Genomic DNA, 17,533 nt, shown 5'->3' on the forward strand with positions numbered 1-17,533 from the left:
TCCAAACAAATTCCAAACAAATCCAAACAGATTTTGACTTTATTTTATCTTTTTAATTTTTTTAAATTTTCAACCATACTGATCTCAGGTATCATCTTGGTTTTTGCCCTTTTCCTTTTAAAAATTTTTTTAAAGTGCATACTCAACTTCTCCTAATAGAGACATTCATTAAATTTGTTTTGAGACTTAATAGCTTAGTGAAAAGGACAGAATCTATGATTTCATTGGCAGAGAGAACTCCCATGTAAGGAAACTTTTTACCAATGCAAATTGCAACTTCCTTTGTAACTTATAGTCTTAGAGAGTTGTCTAGAATACCATGAAAACTAAGTGATTTGACCAGGATCCCAGAGGCAGAGATTTAGCCAACATGGGATTTGAAGCAAGATCTTTTCAGCACTTCACCTCTAATGTTTATCCACTGCAGCATCCATTTTTTAGACTCCAATCCAGCTTCAAAGAGATATTTATTATCTGTATGATCATAATCAAGTCATTTAACCATTCAAAGTCATACTTTTCTCATCTGGAAAATGGAGATAATACTATAATAATCTATTTCCTAAAGTTGTGGTAAAGATAGTACTTTTTCAAATATTAAATTAATTTAAATGGCTGAGGAATACTGAGAAATGGCTATGGTATGTAAAAAAATTTTTTAAAGGCACAATAATTTCTAAATCCTTAAAAAAAACACTTTGAGTGATCCAAAATCAGCCACTTGTAATGTATAATGTGACCACTAGGCGTCATCCTTCACTAAAGAATGAACACTTAGGTAGCTAGCTGGAGTGTTTTAAGAAAACATGTGGTTTGAAGATGACTTTCTACATTTTTTACCCCTTGTGGAATAAATAACAAATCCATAAACTCCAGGGTTTTTAGGCCATAGTGTGTCAGTTATCTGGGGTGTGGTGTAAATAAATTATTTCCCTCCTATATTCCATTAGGGCAGCTTCCTTTTCCAAATAGATATAATGATTGTTTATTTAAGCACTAATGGCTTAGAGTTTAGTATCTAGGTCTGCAATGATTATGACTTTGCTGCCTCCTAATTCGGATCTGTTCTTCTGAATGTTAGACCATCATTAAAGAAACCCTAAGTTTTAGTTGAAAGCCCTCTAGTGAGGACCATTAAAACAGGCCACATCAACTTTTGGCCAATTTTCAGTTATCATTGAGGAAGCAATATGATTGAGAAGTGGATTATGATCAGTGTCTAGTAGATTGCTGATCTGTAAAATGCAGCTCAGGGACTTTAAAAAAAAAAACTCTGTGTTTGGAAATGGAAAAATAGTAAGAAAAAAAGGATGGGATGAAATAAAAACTGTTGATAATATTTTTAAATAATGGAATTAAAATATTTTGGTCTGAAAAACCTTACTAATGTGGATTTCTGACTATGTTATGGCTTTGTACAATATTTCTGCCTCAGGCAGAGAATTTTTTTTTTTAAATCCAGTGCCTACTTGGGAGGGGGGAAGGGATGCAGAACAACAATGCATTTAAAGTCAAAGGACCTGAGTTGAAATTCCAGCTTTGCCACTTAGTACCTATGTGACCTCTTAACCTCCAGATCTCCATTTCCTCAAAATACAAAGGAATTGGACTTGAAAACCCAGAATACTTCTAGCTTTAAATTGATAACCCATTTAAACCTCATTCCACCTCAGTAGATAACAATATGACATTAACATCTTCTGCCTGACTGCTTCTCCAAAATAGAAACAATGCTGACTACCTCTCAATTGAAAATGAATGATGAAATGCTTTATTGTCAGGAGTAAAGCCAGAAGATCCAATCAAAGAGCTATTTGGTATCTGTTACAACTTGCAAACCTATAAGTGTATTCCAATATATTTTATCTCTTCTATTTACAGAATCCAACTCTTAAGTTTATACTTTGTCTCATTAAAATTCTGGCAGCAGAACTGTAATCCCAATGGTACAAACACTGGACTGAGACACAAATTTTTCAAAATTCTAAATCAAATAGTTCTGCTTAAATTATAGGTCTTAGTGTAAGCAGCTCCATGTGAGTGAGCATCAGTATTTTATACTGGCTTCAATGAAGCCGGAAGCCAGCCTTAAAAAAAAAAAAAAAAAAAGTTGCAAAACAAGGTTTGGTTTGGCTAGGATTTTATTTATTTATTTTTATTATTTTTTCTTCATAACAGGGTCCTAAATATGTTACTCAGAAGCAAAAAAGGTCTGGAATTGCAAGAGTCACTTTTGATTTGTATAAGATGAATCCCAAAGACTTCCTTGGATGCTTAAACGTGAAAGCCACCATGTATGAGATGTACTCTGTCACCTATGACATCAAATGTACATCTGCCAAAGCTGTGCTGAGGTAAACAAGTAAAATGTCTCCATGTATTATCCCAATAGTAAATGGTGTTTCACTTCTAGTCTCAAATTTCTTGAGGATAAGAATTCTTATCTATCTTTATATTCCCCAGCACTTAGCACAGTGCTGGTTACATAGTAGGTCCATCATAGGTGCTTATTGACTAACTGGTCTGATAAATTTATGCTTATTGGTTGCTAAATTAGGAGCTCTCTTCTTACAAGAAGCTATTCCTATTCTTCCTTAATGCTATTGTTTTCCCTGTTAATTATCTCCAGTTTATCCAATGTATAATCTTTTTGTATATGGTTGTTTGTATGTTGTCTCCTTATTAGATTGTAAACTCTTTGAGAGTTGTCTTTTACCCTTCTTTTGTAACTCCAGAGCTTAGCAAAGTTCTTGGAATGTAGTAGGGGCTTGATGAGGAACAACGTATATTGATTGACTGGAGGTTACAACAGCCTTTAGTCTAACCTCAGAGTTTATTTTAATTACCTTTAAATTGTGTATTGACATCAAAAGTGTGTAATGGGCTGAGGCTTGAGTTGATGCACTGAGGTCCCCAAGCACATGAGGCTAAATAGTAATTGGACCATACTCTATTAATATATATGCTTGGAGAAAGAATGGCCCCCGCCCACTCTTTGTGCAAGTCCTGATGTGTTGTATAGGAAATGACGATTTTGGTGGGTGGAGGCAGGGGAGTGGAAAAGGAAGGGGAGGGAGAGACTTTTGGGGTTGCCATTGCCACGGTTGGCTCAGCTCAGACCTCTCTCTCTGTTAGCTGTTTGTTTCTCTTCTTTTTGCTTTTTGCTGAGGCAGTTGGGGTTAAGTGACTTGCCCATGGTCACACAATCAAGAATTGTTAAGTGTCTGAGACTGGATTTGAACTCAGGTCCTCCTGACTTCAGGGTTGGTGCTCTACCCACTGAGGCATCTCCTCCCCTTCCTTTTCCACTCCCCTGCCTCCACCCACCAAAATCGTCATTTCCTATACAACACATCAGGACTTGCACAAAGAGTGGGTGGGGGCCATTCTTTCTCCAAGCTTATATATTAATAGAGTATGGTCCAATTACTATTTAGCCTCATGTGCTTGGGACCTCAGTGCATCAACTCAAGCCTCAGCCCATTACAAAAGTGTATAATTGCTGATTGTCAATATTATTATCAAATATTAATGTAGCAAAAACATCACTGAGTGCTGGGAATTGGTGGATTCTGACTTGATTCAATTAATTCAATTCACTTAATAAAGGGGAAAGGCCTTTATCCTTCTAAGTTTGAGATTCTTTATAAGGAAGTAGAATGATGTGATCTTTGTGGTTCTTGTGATTTTAGATGCCATGTATGATTAAGGATTAAGAGACCTCTGAATATCTTTACTCCACCAGAGTTTCCATCAATGTTGGATGAATTGATTTCCATGCAAGGAACCCAACCTATGACTCCTGGATTCTATGAAGAAAGTCCCTAGGAAGGCAGGGGCCCCTAGGGAGTTTATACAAAGAGTTGACAATTCCTACATAGATATCACTCCTTCTCCATTCAATGAGGAGTGTGCCTGCTTTTATTTATCAAAAAGAGACAGCGGGGCAGCTAGTTGGCGCAGTGGATAGAGCATCAGCCCTGAAGTCAAGAGGACCTGAGTTCAAATTTGACCCCAAACACTTAACACTTCATAGCTGTGTGACCCTGGGCAAGTCACTTAACCTCAATTGCCTCAACAACAACAACAAAAGAGAGAGAGAGAGAGAGAGAGAGAGAGAGAGAGAGAGAGAGAGAGAGAGAGAGAGAGAGAAACAGAAATGAATTGCTTTTCTGTATTTTTCCTATAACAGATTTTACAACTACCCTCTCTGACTGCACTAGAACAGATCAGGAGGATGGCTTAAGAAAATAATAAAAGCCAAATAGGTTTATCAGTTAATCTTCAGATTAAAAAGCTTAGTCTAATTTCTGTTGTCACTTTGTTTAAAAAAAAAACCCACTCCTTTTAATATATAGCTAGTAATGAGGCAGAGGCAGCAATAAGGTGGCTTAAAGCTAGAAAAAGATGGATAATAGCATCTTGCTGCAATTTGACTCCTAGCAAAGGCTTCCCTGAAAGACAAACTTAAGGATTTCTTCTGATTAGTTCAAATGAACTGGAAGATCAAATGATCCTCCTGAGAAGCAACAAGCATTCACTGAATAGTCACAACAGCTAAGGGAGTTGTGATAGCAGCCCAGCTGTCTAGCTCTGGGCAACTGTTTGAGCACAAGCCCCTAGGAAAGCTGCACCTGGCAAAGGGCAATAATTTACTCTGTGGCATCTCAGACAGGTTTGGAAGAGCTTCCACCCATAAGTGAAGACACATAAGAAGTTTATACCATTCCTGGCTATCTAAGCTGTGATTGTGGCACAAGTTAAGGGAGGAAGGGGGAATTCTTTTTTAAAAATCCATAGGAACAAAAGTTGAAGACTTTTTTTTTTTTTTTTAACAAACAAGAACTACTCTTTTTAATACTAAAATCGGTAGTAAGTGCTAGGCAAGATAACATGATTTTAATCTAGAGAAGCTCTAACTAACTTCTAAGGACTACCTTGGAGTTGGTAACTGATTGCCCTGAATGAAATAAGTTAACTAATCCCTTTATATAGGCAATGAAATCCTGACTAATTTTTCCCCCTTCCATAGGCCATAATATTCTAAAGTTACTGAAAAATGACTCAAAGCACTAACTATAACAGGTGCTATTCAGTATTTAAGCTTGGCATTACACTCAAATCAGGGCTTAGGTAAGGGGCATGTCTCGTCTACTTAGAACTTAGTTAAGTTCAGGAGAGGTAGGGAATAGACTTCTTTCCTTTTGGAAACTGTTGCTTCTTTCCACCCCTCACGTTGCCACTTGGGGGACAATGGACCCAGATATAGAAGTAGAAAAGTGATTTTTCTCTCTTAATTTACAATGCTTAGGGATGAAATCTTTGGGCCTTTTTTTGATTTGTTTTAAACTTATTTCTTCTGTCTTCTAGGCACTTGTTGAGGTTTATGTCCTATGCTGCCCAAGTCACTGGACAATTTCTCATCTACTCTGGGAATTACATGTTACGTGTGCTTGACAATCCTGATGATTCTGCCCCTCCTCTGAAACCAAGAACCAAGGGATGGCTCCTATAGGGGGACAGTGCCTTGCATTAAAGGAATTGTAGATGGCTCCTTTAGTTCCCTTCTCAATGTTAACTTTTAAATGACATATCATTGCAGATATTGGCCACTGCTACTCAATACTAATAATTTAGATAAAAATTAACTGTGGCTAGTTTTTTGTTTCTAGGAAATTTCTTTATGCTAATGAAAGGGATGATATGCAGAGGTGAGCCTGGAAAAAAGGGTTAACACAGTGGGCTTCCAATGACTGAAAATGGGAAGAGATATCCTCTGTGAAATGCTACAAAGAAGACTAAATAAATATCTTACTCAATAAATATGTTTTAGTGGCTTACTTATTGCAGTAGGCAGGGCCCTCTAGATATCTGTTTGTGTGTTTCTGAGAGTTGGCTTTTATGTACAATCACATCTCTAGCAAGCAAATTTAGGAAAAGTACTTTTGGTCTTCAATCCAAATTGCTAATGCCACAAAAGAAATAAAGAGCTGGCAGGACTATTGTGTCTAATGAGTACTGAGGAACCAAAACCTGTGTTATCTTTACTTAAATAAGATCGCAGTTTCTCAGCTTCTTAGAAAAACTTTCATTTTAAACATGGTTTATGGACGGAATTCTTTACGGCCAATGTTATATATTCCTGTCACTTTCCTCATTGAGAAATAACAAATTATTTTATGAGGCTTGAGGAAAGTTGAGTTTTATATTGACAGCATTCTGAGATTTTTAATTTCTTTTTGTCTTCAGAGAGACTTCCTCATATCAGTTTTTCTGGCTTAAGGTATAAAAGAACACTCATCCAGAGCCCATGTTGGATTTTTCCTTCTGAGCCCTTGAGTGCAAAGGTACTCCTCTTGCTTTTGCCCAAGTCAGAGGGAAGGAAGAACTGAGAATTGTTCAGAGAATACTGTGGAAGTCCCTTGAGAAGACAGACCTAGAATAGACAGAAATGAGCAGAGAAGATGCAGAACAAAACAAAGTAGGATTTGGTACTCAACTGGGGCAAGATGATTAGTAGGGAACCCTATTAGTACTATTAGTGGGACCAAATCCAGTCTTTCCCTTCTCCTATTCCCTTAGATTGATTACTGAAGAAAAAGACAGCAAAACCTAAAAGTGATTGAATTTTTCCTCTTCTTTTTTCTTCCCTTCTACTGGCTAATAAGAGATGGGGGGGAGGAGGGAGGAGAGAGGAGGAGGGAACTGGGGAAAGAGGGTTTGATCCAAGTTGCAACAAGTCCTCAAGCAAGCTATTTGAAAGGCTTTTTTGTTTTTTGGTTTGGTTTTTCTGTAGTCCCTTATTGTTTCAATAAGTCACATGGCTGTTAAGCAAAAAGCAAATTTTCAAATCCTTAGAATTCAGGCAAGGGGGAAGGGAGAAATGAAAGGAATAGGGGCCCAAACAAGGTATGGAAACTTGAAAAGCAGAGATAAGACACATTTCCTCTTCTCAAAGTGATTTGTGTTTTACGTTGTTGTTGGGTCCTTTCAGTCATTTCCAACTCTTTGTGCCCCATTTGGGGTTTTCTTGGCAAAAGTGCTAGAGTGGTTTGCTATTTCCTTTTCCAGCTCATTTTACAAATGGGACACTGACTTGCCCAGGATCACACAGATAGTAAGTATCTGAGGCTGGATTTAAATTCATGGTTTTCAAGCCCAGTGCTCTATCCACTGCGAAACCTAGCTGCCCATTGTATTTTATGTTACTTATTTTATTTGGGAAGAAGATTTGGTTCTGGGATCTTTCAGATCTTTCAGATCTGACCTTTAGATCTCCACAGAATCTTAGGCTAGCATGTTTGCATGCTAGCAAACAAGAAAGCCAGTGGGTTTTTCACATTTAATTAGAGCACAGTTTCATGGCCAAATAAACATACTGCATCCCTTAGCCAGATAATTAATTAGTTAAGCCATGAGTGCTTTATAAATAGCAAAAAAGCAGAGAAATGTGCCAGGTCAGAGTGGTTATACCTTTGGCAGCACCACTAGGTGACCTTTGGCAGCACCACTAGGTGGCCTCCAGCATCAAATACTCACAGAACCCATCACATAAATTTATTATTTCCTTTCCTCTTTCATCAATCGAGTAGTCAATTAGTGCTTATTAGTATTTTAGTAGCAGTGCTAGGCATTAGGCATACAAACATCCAATGATCCCTATTGAAAGGAGCTAACATTAAAATAAAAAGGTAATAAAGAACAGGGGCAGATGTACGAGTTATTTTTCCCTCTCTGCTTTATTAGCACAAAGGATAGCTGAAATAAACTTAGGTAGAACAATATTTACTCTAAAGACTTTCTTGTACTTCCCTGTACCCCCACTGCCCAAACTTTCTGCTGGGCTAGAGTTTTATTTATCACATAGTTCTGAAAACAGTAAGGTCTAATTCTTTTAGACTAGTTTTTTGGAAGGATGGTGTTTGATTCTTTTGAGAGTGGCAGTGCCATTTGGAGGTATAAAAAAGTAAATAACTCAGAATAATCATTCTGAAAACCATTCTACATATATACATCCTAAATGTAATAAGTAATAAAGAATTCTCTTGCTTTTTTTTTACCCTGACCCTGTCCTCCTCTTTCTAATCTTTTCTCCTAACTCCTTGAGAAAAAGAGCTTTTCCTTTTAGTATAAAAAAGAAAAAAAAAAAGAAAAAAGAACAGTTTTGTCTAAAATCTCTTCATGTCATTAAACCTATATTGCTGCAGAGCTTAAATAGTTCTTTTGATAACAGGACAGCCTAGTGGGAAAAGTAAATAAGTCTAACTTTTTTTCTTTTCATTCTCTCAAAATAAGTATGGAATTTTAAAACTTTTTTTTTGCCCTGGTTTTCTTTCAAATCCTTAAAGCAGCAGTTGTTCTCCGGCTACTTGCTCCTTGTGGGATTGCGTCACTGACCAAGGATTTTGAACACTCCTGGAAAGAGTCAGGCTTGCCTGGTTTCCAAAAAAGGAATTCTCACTGTAGGCCTCATTCCTGTTGACTCAGCCTGCACTGTCACTCTGTGGGCAGCACTGCCCCGCTCTGGCCCAACCCTCTTGACTTGAATAATTTGAAACTGCAAAAGAAACAAGTGTTCATTCGCTTATTCCTTCCAAGGCTCTTCTGATATTTCTGGGATTTCATTTCTCCCCTTTCACTTTTCAGAAAGACCATGGTGTTGTAGATGAGGTGGGAGAGGGAAATATTTTATCTAAAATAGTGTTCCATCTTTTCTATCTTAAGAGGAGGAAGTAGGCGAAGTGGAAGTTGTCCCCTTTGTAGGGACTGAACTACAAAAGAGAGAAAGCTAGCCAGGCTCTTGTGATTTACAAGGAAGCTGATTTTTCCACACATTATTATAGCTTTCTTCTAAGAAAATTAGTTCCCCATTAAAAAGTATTTGATAAAGGGTTTCTCCCCTTATTCCACAGGAACCCTTTGAGGTATGTATTATGAATAATTATCCCCAAGTTACAAATGAGATAAGAGATTTAGAAGAACAAAATCACATGGCCAGTTTGGCAACCATGCTAGAATTTGAACACAAGTTTCCCTGCTCCAAGTAAAGTGTTCTTCCTAAGATATTGTACTATCCCTAATATACTGCTTTCTAAATTTAAATTATAATTATCTAGGGCTAGGAAAGACTATATTATGACATTATGGAGAGATTGGTTCTGCCTCAGAGACTTACTAACTGTAGTAAATTTCTTAACTTTCTCAAACTCCATTTCCTCATCTATAAAATGGGATAATAGTAGCATCTACAATAGGATCAGATGAGGTAATACATATAAAAGTTACATAAATATTAGCTATTATTATAAGGAAGCAGTCATTATTAGTGAATAAATCAGTTAGCTAATTCAAGATAATTAGTATCACTTGAGGTAGCTCCCATATAGCAGAGAGGCCAGGGAAAAGATGATAATTTTCTTTCTTTCATTTTTTGATTAGCAAAAGGCTCAGAGGAACCTCTCTGAGAAGGGAATACCTAGCACTAAAACAATGCCCAGAAAGAGTGATAAGCAAGTATCCTTTGTCTATATTGTTGTTGTTCAGTCATTTTTCAGTCATGTCTGGCTCTTTATGATCCTATTTGGGGTTTTCTTGGCAAGGATACTAGAGTGATTTGCCATTTCCTTCTCCAGCTCATTTTTTACAAATGAGGAAACTGAGGCAAGCAGGGTAAGTGAGTTGCACAGGGTCACATAGCTAGTAAGTTTCTGAGGCCACATTTGAACTCAGGTCTTTCCTAACTCCAGGCCCAGCACTTTTTCTTAGAGGAAGTTTATAATAGAAAATCCATTTCTCCAGGCCTCAGTTTTCTCATCTACAAAATTGGGGATAATATTTTACAATCTATCTTCAAAGGATTGCTCAAAATGCAAGCTGTTACTTTTCTGTTGTGTTCCAAAATCACATTTCACAATTCACAGTTCTAACTTCTATAGCTCCTGAGCTACAACCAGTCATGACTCTGGCCTTTTTGAAGCTGTCCCCAGTTCTGGCTATGCAGGCAATTTAAGAAAAAAATTTCTAAGCATGTACTTAGTAGACTAGAACAAGTTACCAAATGTCTCTAGTGTATACCCTTATTTCTCCAAGGCACTTTCATTACCCAAATTCACAACTCTCCTGGAAGCAGGCTCTGTAGCTTCTTCATGTGCAGAATTTGGAGCCGCTAAATGGTATAGTGGCTAGAGTGCTAGGTCTGAAGTCAGAAAGATCAGTGCTCCTGAGTTCAAATCTGACCTCAGACAAGATTTCAAAATTTCAGACCTCTGACTCAGATACTAGTTTGTGACCTTAACAAGTCACTTAGTTGTTTGTTTGTTTTTTTGCCTCAGTTTCCTAATCTGTAAAATGAGCCGGAGAAAAAAATGGCACTACTCCAATGTCTTTGCCAAGAAAAGTCCAAACAGTGTCACAAAGAGTTGAATATGACTGAATTTGTGGGGAATTTGCCTTACCTGATTGTGCTGATGAATTCTATCCATGTTGTTAGTCTCCAATAATACTTAGGTTTTGAGGTTTTGATATTTCTTTTTTTAAAAGAACTTGTCACCTCAATCTTTCAATATTCTGCTGTAGACTTTTCCCACTTGAAACTGGGAGTAATATGATGTTGGAGGAGTAGGTTTTCCCATGTAAGTTGGACATTTCACATGGACATGTACAATAAAGTCTATTGAATGAAACATTTTTCACACTATTACCGACTATCAAGCTCTTTGGATAAAGTCAAATTTGTTCTGTTTCCTTAAAAAATAAAAACCTCTTTTCCCATTGCATGATTTCTCTAATCATTTTTTAAATTGGCAAAGAGTTCTAGTATAAAATACCACTGTGTTACTTTCCCTTTTTAGAAGTAGAATTCATCTGTCATTGTAAGGGACTGTTTAACAGTTTTTCACTGGCTTGGGCTCATTGTATTTGAGCAACTGATGTTCCTTTAGCAAGTCTGAATGCCTTCTTACACTTCTAGATCTGTGTTATAGAAGTGGAATGAACCAGAATACTTACTCGTCTGCTCCCACCTATCTCAGTTGCTATAACTTATAAAACCAATTGTTAACATTCCTTATGTTAGCTATATCCCCTCTGCCCCCTCCAATCATATCGCTATAGAAAGAAAAGCTTTGAATAGCTCTTCTCTAACCATGATGACATTTTAGTATTTTTTTACAAATATATTATTTACTTCAAAATAATCTTTTTTGGGACTAGCTTTAGCTATTATGGGTTTCGTGAAAAAGCCAAAGTCTTCTCCTCCTCCTACCACTATTCACCAGAAGACCAATATTGTCCTAGCAGAGAATGAGCTTCTGGAACAAAGACTGGGCCTTCTCTTGTAGCTGATCCAGGTGACCCCATGGAGGAGGCATAGGATAATATTGACCAACCCCCAGGGGGAGGGAAAGACTCTGGAGGTATTACCCTATGTAGAAACTAGGGAAGCTGAGACAAGAGAACAAAGAAATATCCTCTTGCCCCAAGATACCACTCTGGGAAAAAACCTAGTTAGTCTGCCCTACTTAAGGATATGAGTCAAGAATTTATAAGACAAGTCTTTAAGGTAGTGAGGCTGGTGTTTATTTCCAAGTTTCTTTAATGAACATGACAAAACTTAAATATCCATGGATTGTAAAATTATGAGTCATGGAGAAGGTGGGAAAACAGGGGAGAAATGTGTTCCATCAGAGTCTCTATCACTTTCTTGAATATTGTCAGTGTTGGCAACTCTTTGATTTTTGATAAAAAGCTAAAAATCATTTAAGGAAAGAAAGAAAGAAAAGAAACAAAGAAAGAAAGAAAGAGAGAAAGAAAGAGAAAAAAAGAAAGAGAGAAAGAAAGAGAAAGAGAAAGAAAGAAAGAAGAGAGAAAGAAAGAGAAAGAGAGAAAGAAAGAGAAAGAGAGAGAAAGAAAGAAAGAAAGAAAGAAAGAAAGAAAGAAAGAAAGAAAGAAAGAAAGAAAGAAAGAAAGAAAGAAAGAAAGAAAGAAAGAAAGAAAGAAAAGAAAGGGGGGAAGGAGGGAGGGAGGGAGGAAGGAAGGAAGGAAGAGAGAAAGAGAAAGAAAAAAGGAAGGGAGAAAGGGAGGAAGAAAGGAAGTGAGAAAGGGAAGGAGGGAGAAAAAGAGAAATGGGAGAGGAAGGAGGGAGAGAGAATAGAAAGAAGAATGGAAGGAAAGAGAAAGAGAATGAAGAGAGAAAAAAAACTATAGTATGCAACAGAAAATTAAAATTCACTAAAAAAAAAAAAAAAAACACTCAACATACTGAAGAACTCTGCTGCCATCAGAATATCAGCAAATAAGAGGAGCATTAAGGGGGCAAAAAACACCCAGAAGATAAACACGCTGAAATAGTATCAGAAGCAGCAACAGATGCAATGCCAGAGATACAACCAAATGGATAATATATATATATATATATATTCCAGGAAGTCAAGGGGAAGAGAGAGGAAGAAGGAAGAATCACAATAGGAGTTAAAAGAAGAATTAAATGCAATTAAAAAAAAATCTCTGGAGGAATTAAGTTGATAACTGATTGACTCTAAAATATTCAAGAGTAAATGATGACAAAACTGGGAGTAAAATGGAAAATAGCAGAGTGATTTTGAGATCAATAATTGCAGCTAAAAGCAAGATTAATATAATAGAAGTCAGGATGGCAGATAATGAAGCTGAAATGGAAAAATAAGCTCAGAAAATAATTAGAAAAACATTTGGAAGCATTACAGTGAAGATGACAGACTTGGAAGAAAGATCAAGGGGATGGAATCAGTGTGGGGATTAGAGAGCCAGTGTGATAGGAAAAACTGCATTGGAATGGGAGGTTGGGGGGTCTGTCCTCTGCCTTGATCCGGCTGCCTCTCAACAATGTGAATTTGGAGAGGTCACTCCTCAGCCTCTGGACTTTAGTTTTCTTAGCTCTAAAATAAAGGATTTGCACTAGATGATGGTGGTATAACTGTCAGAGTTGTCCTTCCACCTTATGGATCAGAGTCCTGCTTGTTCTAGAATAATCTTTGTCTGTCACAGGTTTTATAATAAGGCTGCTTGTTCTGGAATGACCTACGGTGACAAACAAAGACAAGATATCTAGGCAATGTGAGCCTGACAGATCTCTGGCTTTGCCTATGACTTATAGAGAGGTCGTTTATTCTAGGTTATAAAAGGGGGAGATGCTTATGGAGTGATAGATCATTCCAGAGGATAGGCCCATAGTCTGTAGATTAACATCTACAGCTTTGGAACAGGAGTCCAGGACCCAGGAAAGTGACTATACCAAAATATATATATAGCATCATCCAAGTTGAACAGTTCCTGAACAGCCACTGATTTCCTCTTAACCATCACCCAGATACCATAGTCCCTAAGACTTACCCCTGATTCTTCCCTTTTGTCACTTGAATGCTGATAAGAATAACAAATGTTTTTGGGTACTACACATTTTTTTAAAATTTCAATTCAATTCAATTGTAAAATAATTATCTCTAAGGTTCCTAGAGACTGGGGGCAGCTTAGTAGCTCAGTAAGGAAGGCTTAATCTTCAAACAATTATTAGCCTAATTATTTTCTGTGTGATCCTAGACAAATGAATTAATCCTGTTTGCCTCATTTTTCTAACAGTACAGTGAGCTGGAAGAGAAAATCATAAACCATTCCGGTATCTTTGCCAAGAAAAACTCCAAATGGGGTCATGAAGAGTTGGAGACGTTAGAAAATTATTCAACAACAACAAAAAGCTCTGTCGTCCAATAATTCTAAGAAACCTCAGAATTATTGGAATTCTAGAAAAAATAGAAGAAAAATAATTTGATAATGCTATTTCAGCAAATTGTATGCGAACATTTTCCCAAACGTTCTCTCTCTGTTTTTCTCTCCCTCTCTCTGTCTCTGTCTGTCTCCATTCTCCCTTTAAGTCTGCTACTCCTTCCCTTCCTCCCTCTCCCTTTCTTTTCCTTTTTCTTATCCTCTTTTACTCTCTTTCCATTACTATCTCTTCTCTCTTTTATCACTCTTCAACTCCTTTTTTATCCCTACTCATCTTTCTCTTATCCTCTTTTCCCCCTCCTCTGAATTTCTTTTTTATTCTTTTCTGGAAGGTAGGTGTATTATTATCCCAATTTTACAAATGAGGAAACTGAGGCAATTATCCATTAAGTGTTTTGCCCAAAGTCACACAACTAGTAGGCAAGTGAGGGTAGATTTAATTTAAGCCTTCCTGACTCCAGGCGCAGAATTCTACCCACTGAGCCATGTAGAGGTATGATTGATCTTTCCTCTACAGCTCACATCTGTCTAGTTTTTCCAGTTCACATGGCCATCAGACTAGTTCTGTATTTCATCACCTCCTACATGTAGACTCTTGTAATAGACTCATACAAATTTCTCTTCTTGCAATCTCTAACCCACACCTTCCTCTGCATACTACCCCATCCACCCTCCATATAAGTTGCCAAATAATCTCTCTAAGACATAGATCTGCCCATGACTTTTCTTCATCACTTCAGAGGTCCCCACCTTGAGGATTCCTAATTCACTTGGATATTCAAGTCAGTTTTTAAAAATTACAACAACACATATGATCTATGAAATATAGGGTATAAATTATATATAATCTGATTTTTAAGATTCCAAACTACCTTTTCAGTTTTATCCCACAATCTAAGGTATAGTAGATAGATTACTGGATTTGGAATCAAAAAGAACTAGATTACAATCCTGCCTCAGGTACTTATTAGCTGTATGATGCTGGACAATTCACCTAGCCTCTCTGAGCTTCTGTTTTCTGTTTGTTAAAAAAGAGTTTGACTTGGAGACGTCTAAGATTTCTTCTATATCTAGCTATATGAACAGCTCTTACTCTAGGCTATTTTTCTAGCCTCATTTCCCATTACTGGACTTGAGAAGTCTATCAAGTCTCTGATCAAAAATGTGTTTACTCACCATTCTCTGAACTTGATATTACTTCACTTCCATACAATCACAAAACAAGAAAAATAAAAATTTTAAATTTAAATGTAAAATTTTAAATATAAAAAAAAAATTAAACAATTCACTCCCAGGGCTTGAAATGCACATTCTGCTCATCTCTGTCACTCATGATCTTACTTTTACCTCAAAACTCGGTTTAGGTGACCTCTCCTTTTTAAACTGACCTGATTGTACCAATTATTAATTTTTGCTAAAATACAAAAACTGCTGCACAAGAAAAATCAGCTCAAAAAGGAAAATAATGAGAAGAAAACAAAATGCAAGCAAACAACAACAAAAAGAATGAAAATACTATGTTGTGATCCACACTCAGTCCCCTTCTCTCTGGGTGCAGATGGCTCTCTTCATCACAAGACCATTTTTCATTGTTGAAAATAGCCATTGTTGAATTGGCATCAGAATTAATCATCATATAATCTTACTCTTGCCATGTACAATGATCTCCTGGTTCTACTCACTTCACTTAGCATCAGTTCATGTAAGTCTCTCTAGGCCTCTCTGAAATCATCCTGCTGATCATTTCTTATAGAACAATAATATTCCATAACATTCATATACCATAACTTATTCAGACGTTCTTCAACTGATGGGCATCCACTCAGTTTCCAGTTAATGAAACAAATTCTAAATACTTGAAAATATTTATAGCTCTTTTTAAGATAAGAAAGAATAGGAATCTGAGAAGATATCAATAGAGGATTAGATAAACAAGGGGTGTGTGTGTGTATGTGTGAAGTTGTGTGTGTATGTGACAGAATATTATTGTGCTGAACTTTTATTAGCAAAATGACCAACCAAAGTTCCCGAGAAATAATAGTGAAATATGCTATCTACTATCTAATAAAAATATGAAGAACTCAGAATGCAGACTTGAGATAAATATTTTTTAGGATATAACCAATTTAGAAATTTGTTTTGATTGATTATACATGTACATAATAGGTTTTAGATATATTATATAAAATATATATATATTATATATAAAATGTATATAATATATATGCAATATTCAATACAACATACAAATGTATACGATACTTTATAATATAATTATGTTACATTTGTAATGTATATTATATATCTAAAACCTATTATATAGGTTTTGTTTTTCTTTGTTCTCTGTGGTGAGGGAATGGGAAGTGAGACATTAAGAAAACAGATCTTAGCTAATTAAAACAATAAATAGCTATATAGATAATTAGATTGTAAATTGCGACATTTTAAATAATCAATGAAAAATTTTATTTTGCTGGATTATACATGTTTATAATAAGTATTTTGTTTTTCTTGCTTTCTCAAGGTAGGAGAAATGAGAGGGAGAGATGTTTGGTAGGAGTGAACTGAGGTTAGGATTTGGCAAAAAGACAACAGGGAAAAGGATTTTAATCTACTGATTCACCAAGGGATTGAGGAAAGCAAAAGAATGTAGCCAGTCTGTATCCCAAAGAAATTATAAAGGAAAGAAAAGGACTCATGTGTGCAAAAATGTTTGTAGCAGCTCTTTTTTGGTAGAAAAGAACTGGAAAATTAGTAGATGCCCATCAATTGGGGAATGGCTGAACAAGTTCTGGTCTATGAAGATAATGAAATATTATTGCTTTATAAAAATGATGAACAAGCTGATTTTAGAAAAGCCTGGAAAGACTTACGTGAACAAATGCTGGATGAAATGAGCAGAATCAGAACATTGTACACAGTTACAGCAAGATCTATCAACTCTGACAGATTTAGCTCTCCTCAGAAATACAATGATCCAAGACAATTCCAATAGATGTAGGATGAGAAATGCCATCTGCTTCCAGAGAAAGAACCATGGAGACTAAATACAAATCAAATCATGCTATTTTTACCTTTGTTGTTATTTTTTTCTTGTGGTTTTTCTCCTTTGTTCTGATTTTTCTTTCACAATATAACTAATAAATATGTTAAAAATTATTTTTACATGTATAACTTATATGAGATTGCTTGCTGTCTTAGAGAGAGGGAGATAAGGGAGGAAAGAAGAAAAAATTTGGAACTCAAAATCTTACAAAAATGAATGTTAAAAACTATCTTTACATGTAATTGGAAAAATAATATACTATTAAGAAAAAAAAGTAGATGAAACCAAAAAAAATGTAGTTGGATGAACTGACAATCATTATTCTTTAATCCCTTCACAATTCTGCCATTTAAGAATTGTCACTATTATGTCCAAGAAGAAACTACAGCATTGGAGATAGAGTGTAAAAAGAATCTATAGAGCAATAAAATGTCTGTGGAAGGAATTCTGAACAGTAAAAACAATACATGGCAGAATTTAGAACAATGATGCAAAGGAAGAATACTTATGAGAAAAGAATTATTGTCAAGAAAGAAGTGAAGTCAAGAGATTCAATGCTTCAAAAAAGTAAACTCAAAAGTTTTGGGTTGCTTTTTTTCCCCTTTCCTGACACATTTCTCCCCAGGGTATTTCTTTATAAATCCCTTGGGGAAGAACTTAGAAAGAAGTGCTAGTTGTTGACTTTTTATGGCTTGATACAAGTACTTTGTGGTTGTCTATTCTGTAAGT

At 36.2% G+C, this 17,533-nt stretch overlaps 1 protein-coding gene across 2 annotated transcripts in view; it reads left to right on the plus strand.

Moving 5' to 3' along the window:
- Positions 1-5,823, plus strand: part of CIDEA (cell death inducing DFFA like effector a) — a 31,066-nt gene extending 25,243 nt beyond the window's left edge. For both annotated transcript variants that reach the window (XM_051970483.1, XM_051970482.1), the window contains exons 4-5: positions 2,179-2,354; positions 5,371-5,823. In XM_051970483.1, coding sequence (XP_051826443.1) covers positions 2,179-2,354; positions 5,371-5,515 — 321 coding nt within the window. In that variant the 3' untranslated portion in view covers positions 5,516-5,823. The remainder of the gene's footprint in view (positions 1-2,178; positions 2,355-5,370) is intronic.
- Positions 5,824-17,533: the final 11,710 nt, after the last annotated feature.

This window comes from Antechinus flavipes, chromosome 1, assembly GCF_016432865.1.
Source record: "Antechinus flavipes isolate AdamAnt ecotype Samford, QLD, Australia chromosome 1, AdamAnt_v2, whole genome shotgun sequence".
Classification (NCBI taxonomy): Eukaryota; Metazoa; Chordata; class Mammalia; order Dasyuromorphia; family Dasyuridae; genus Antechinus; species Antechinus flavipes.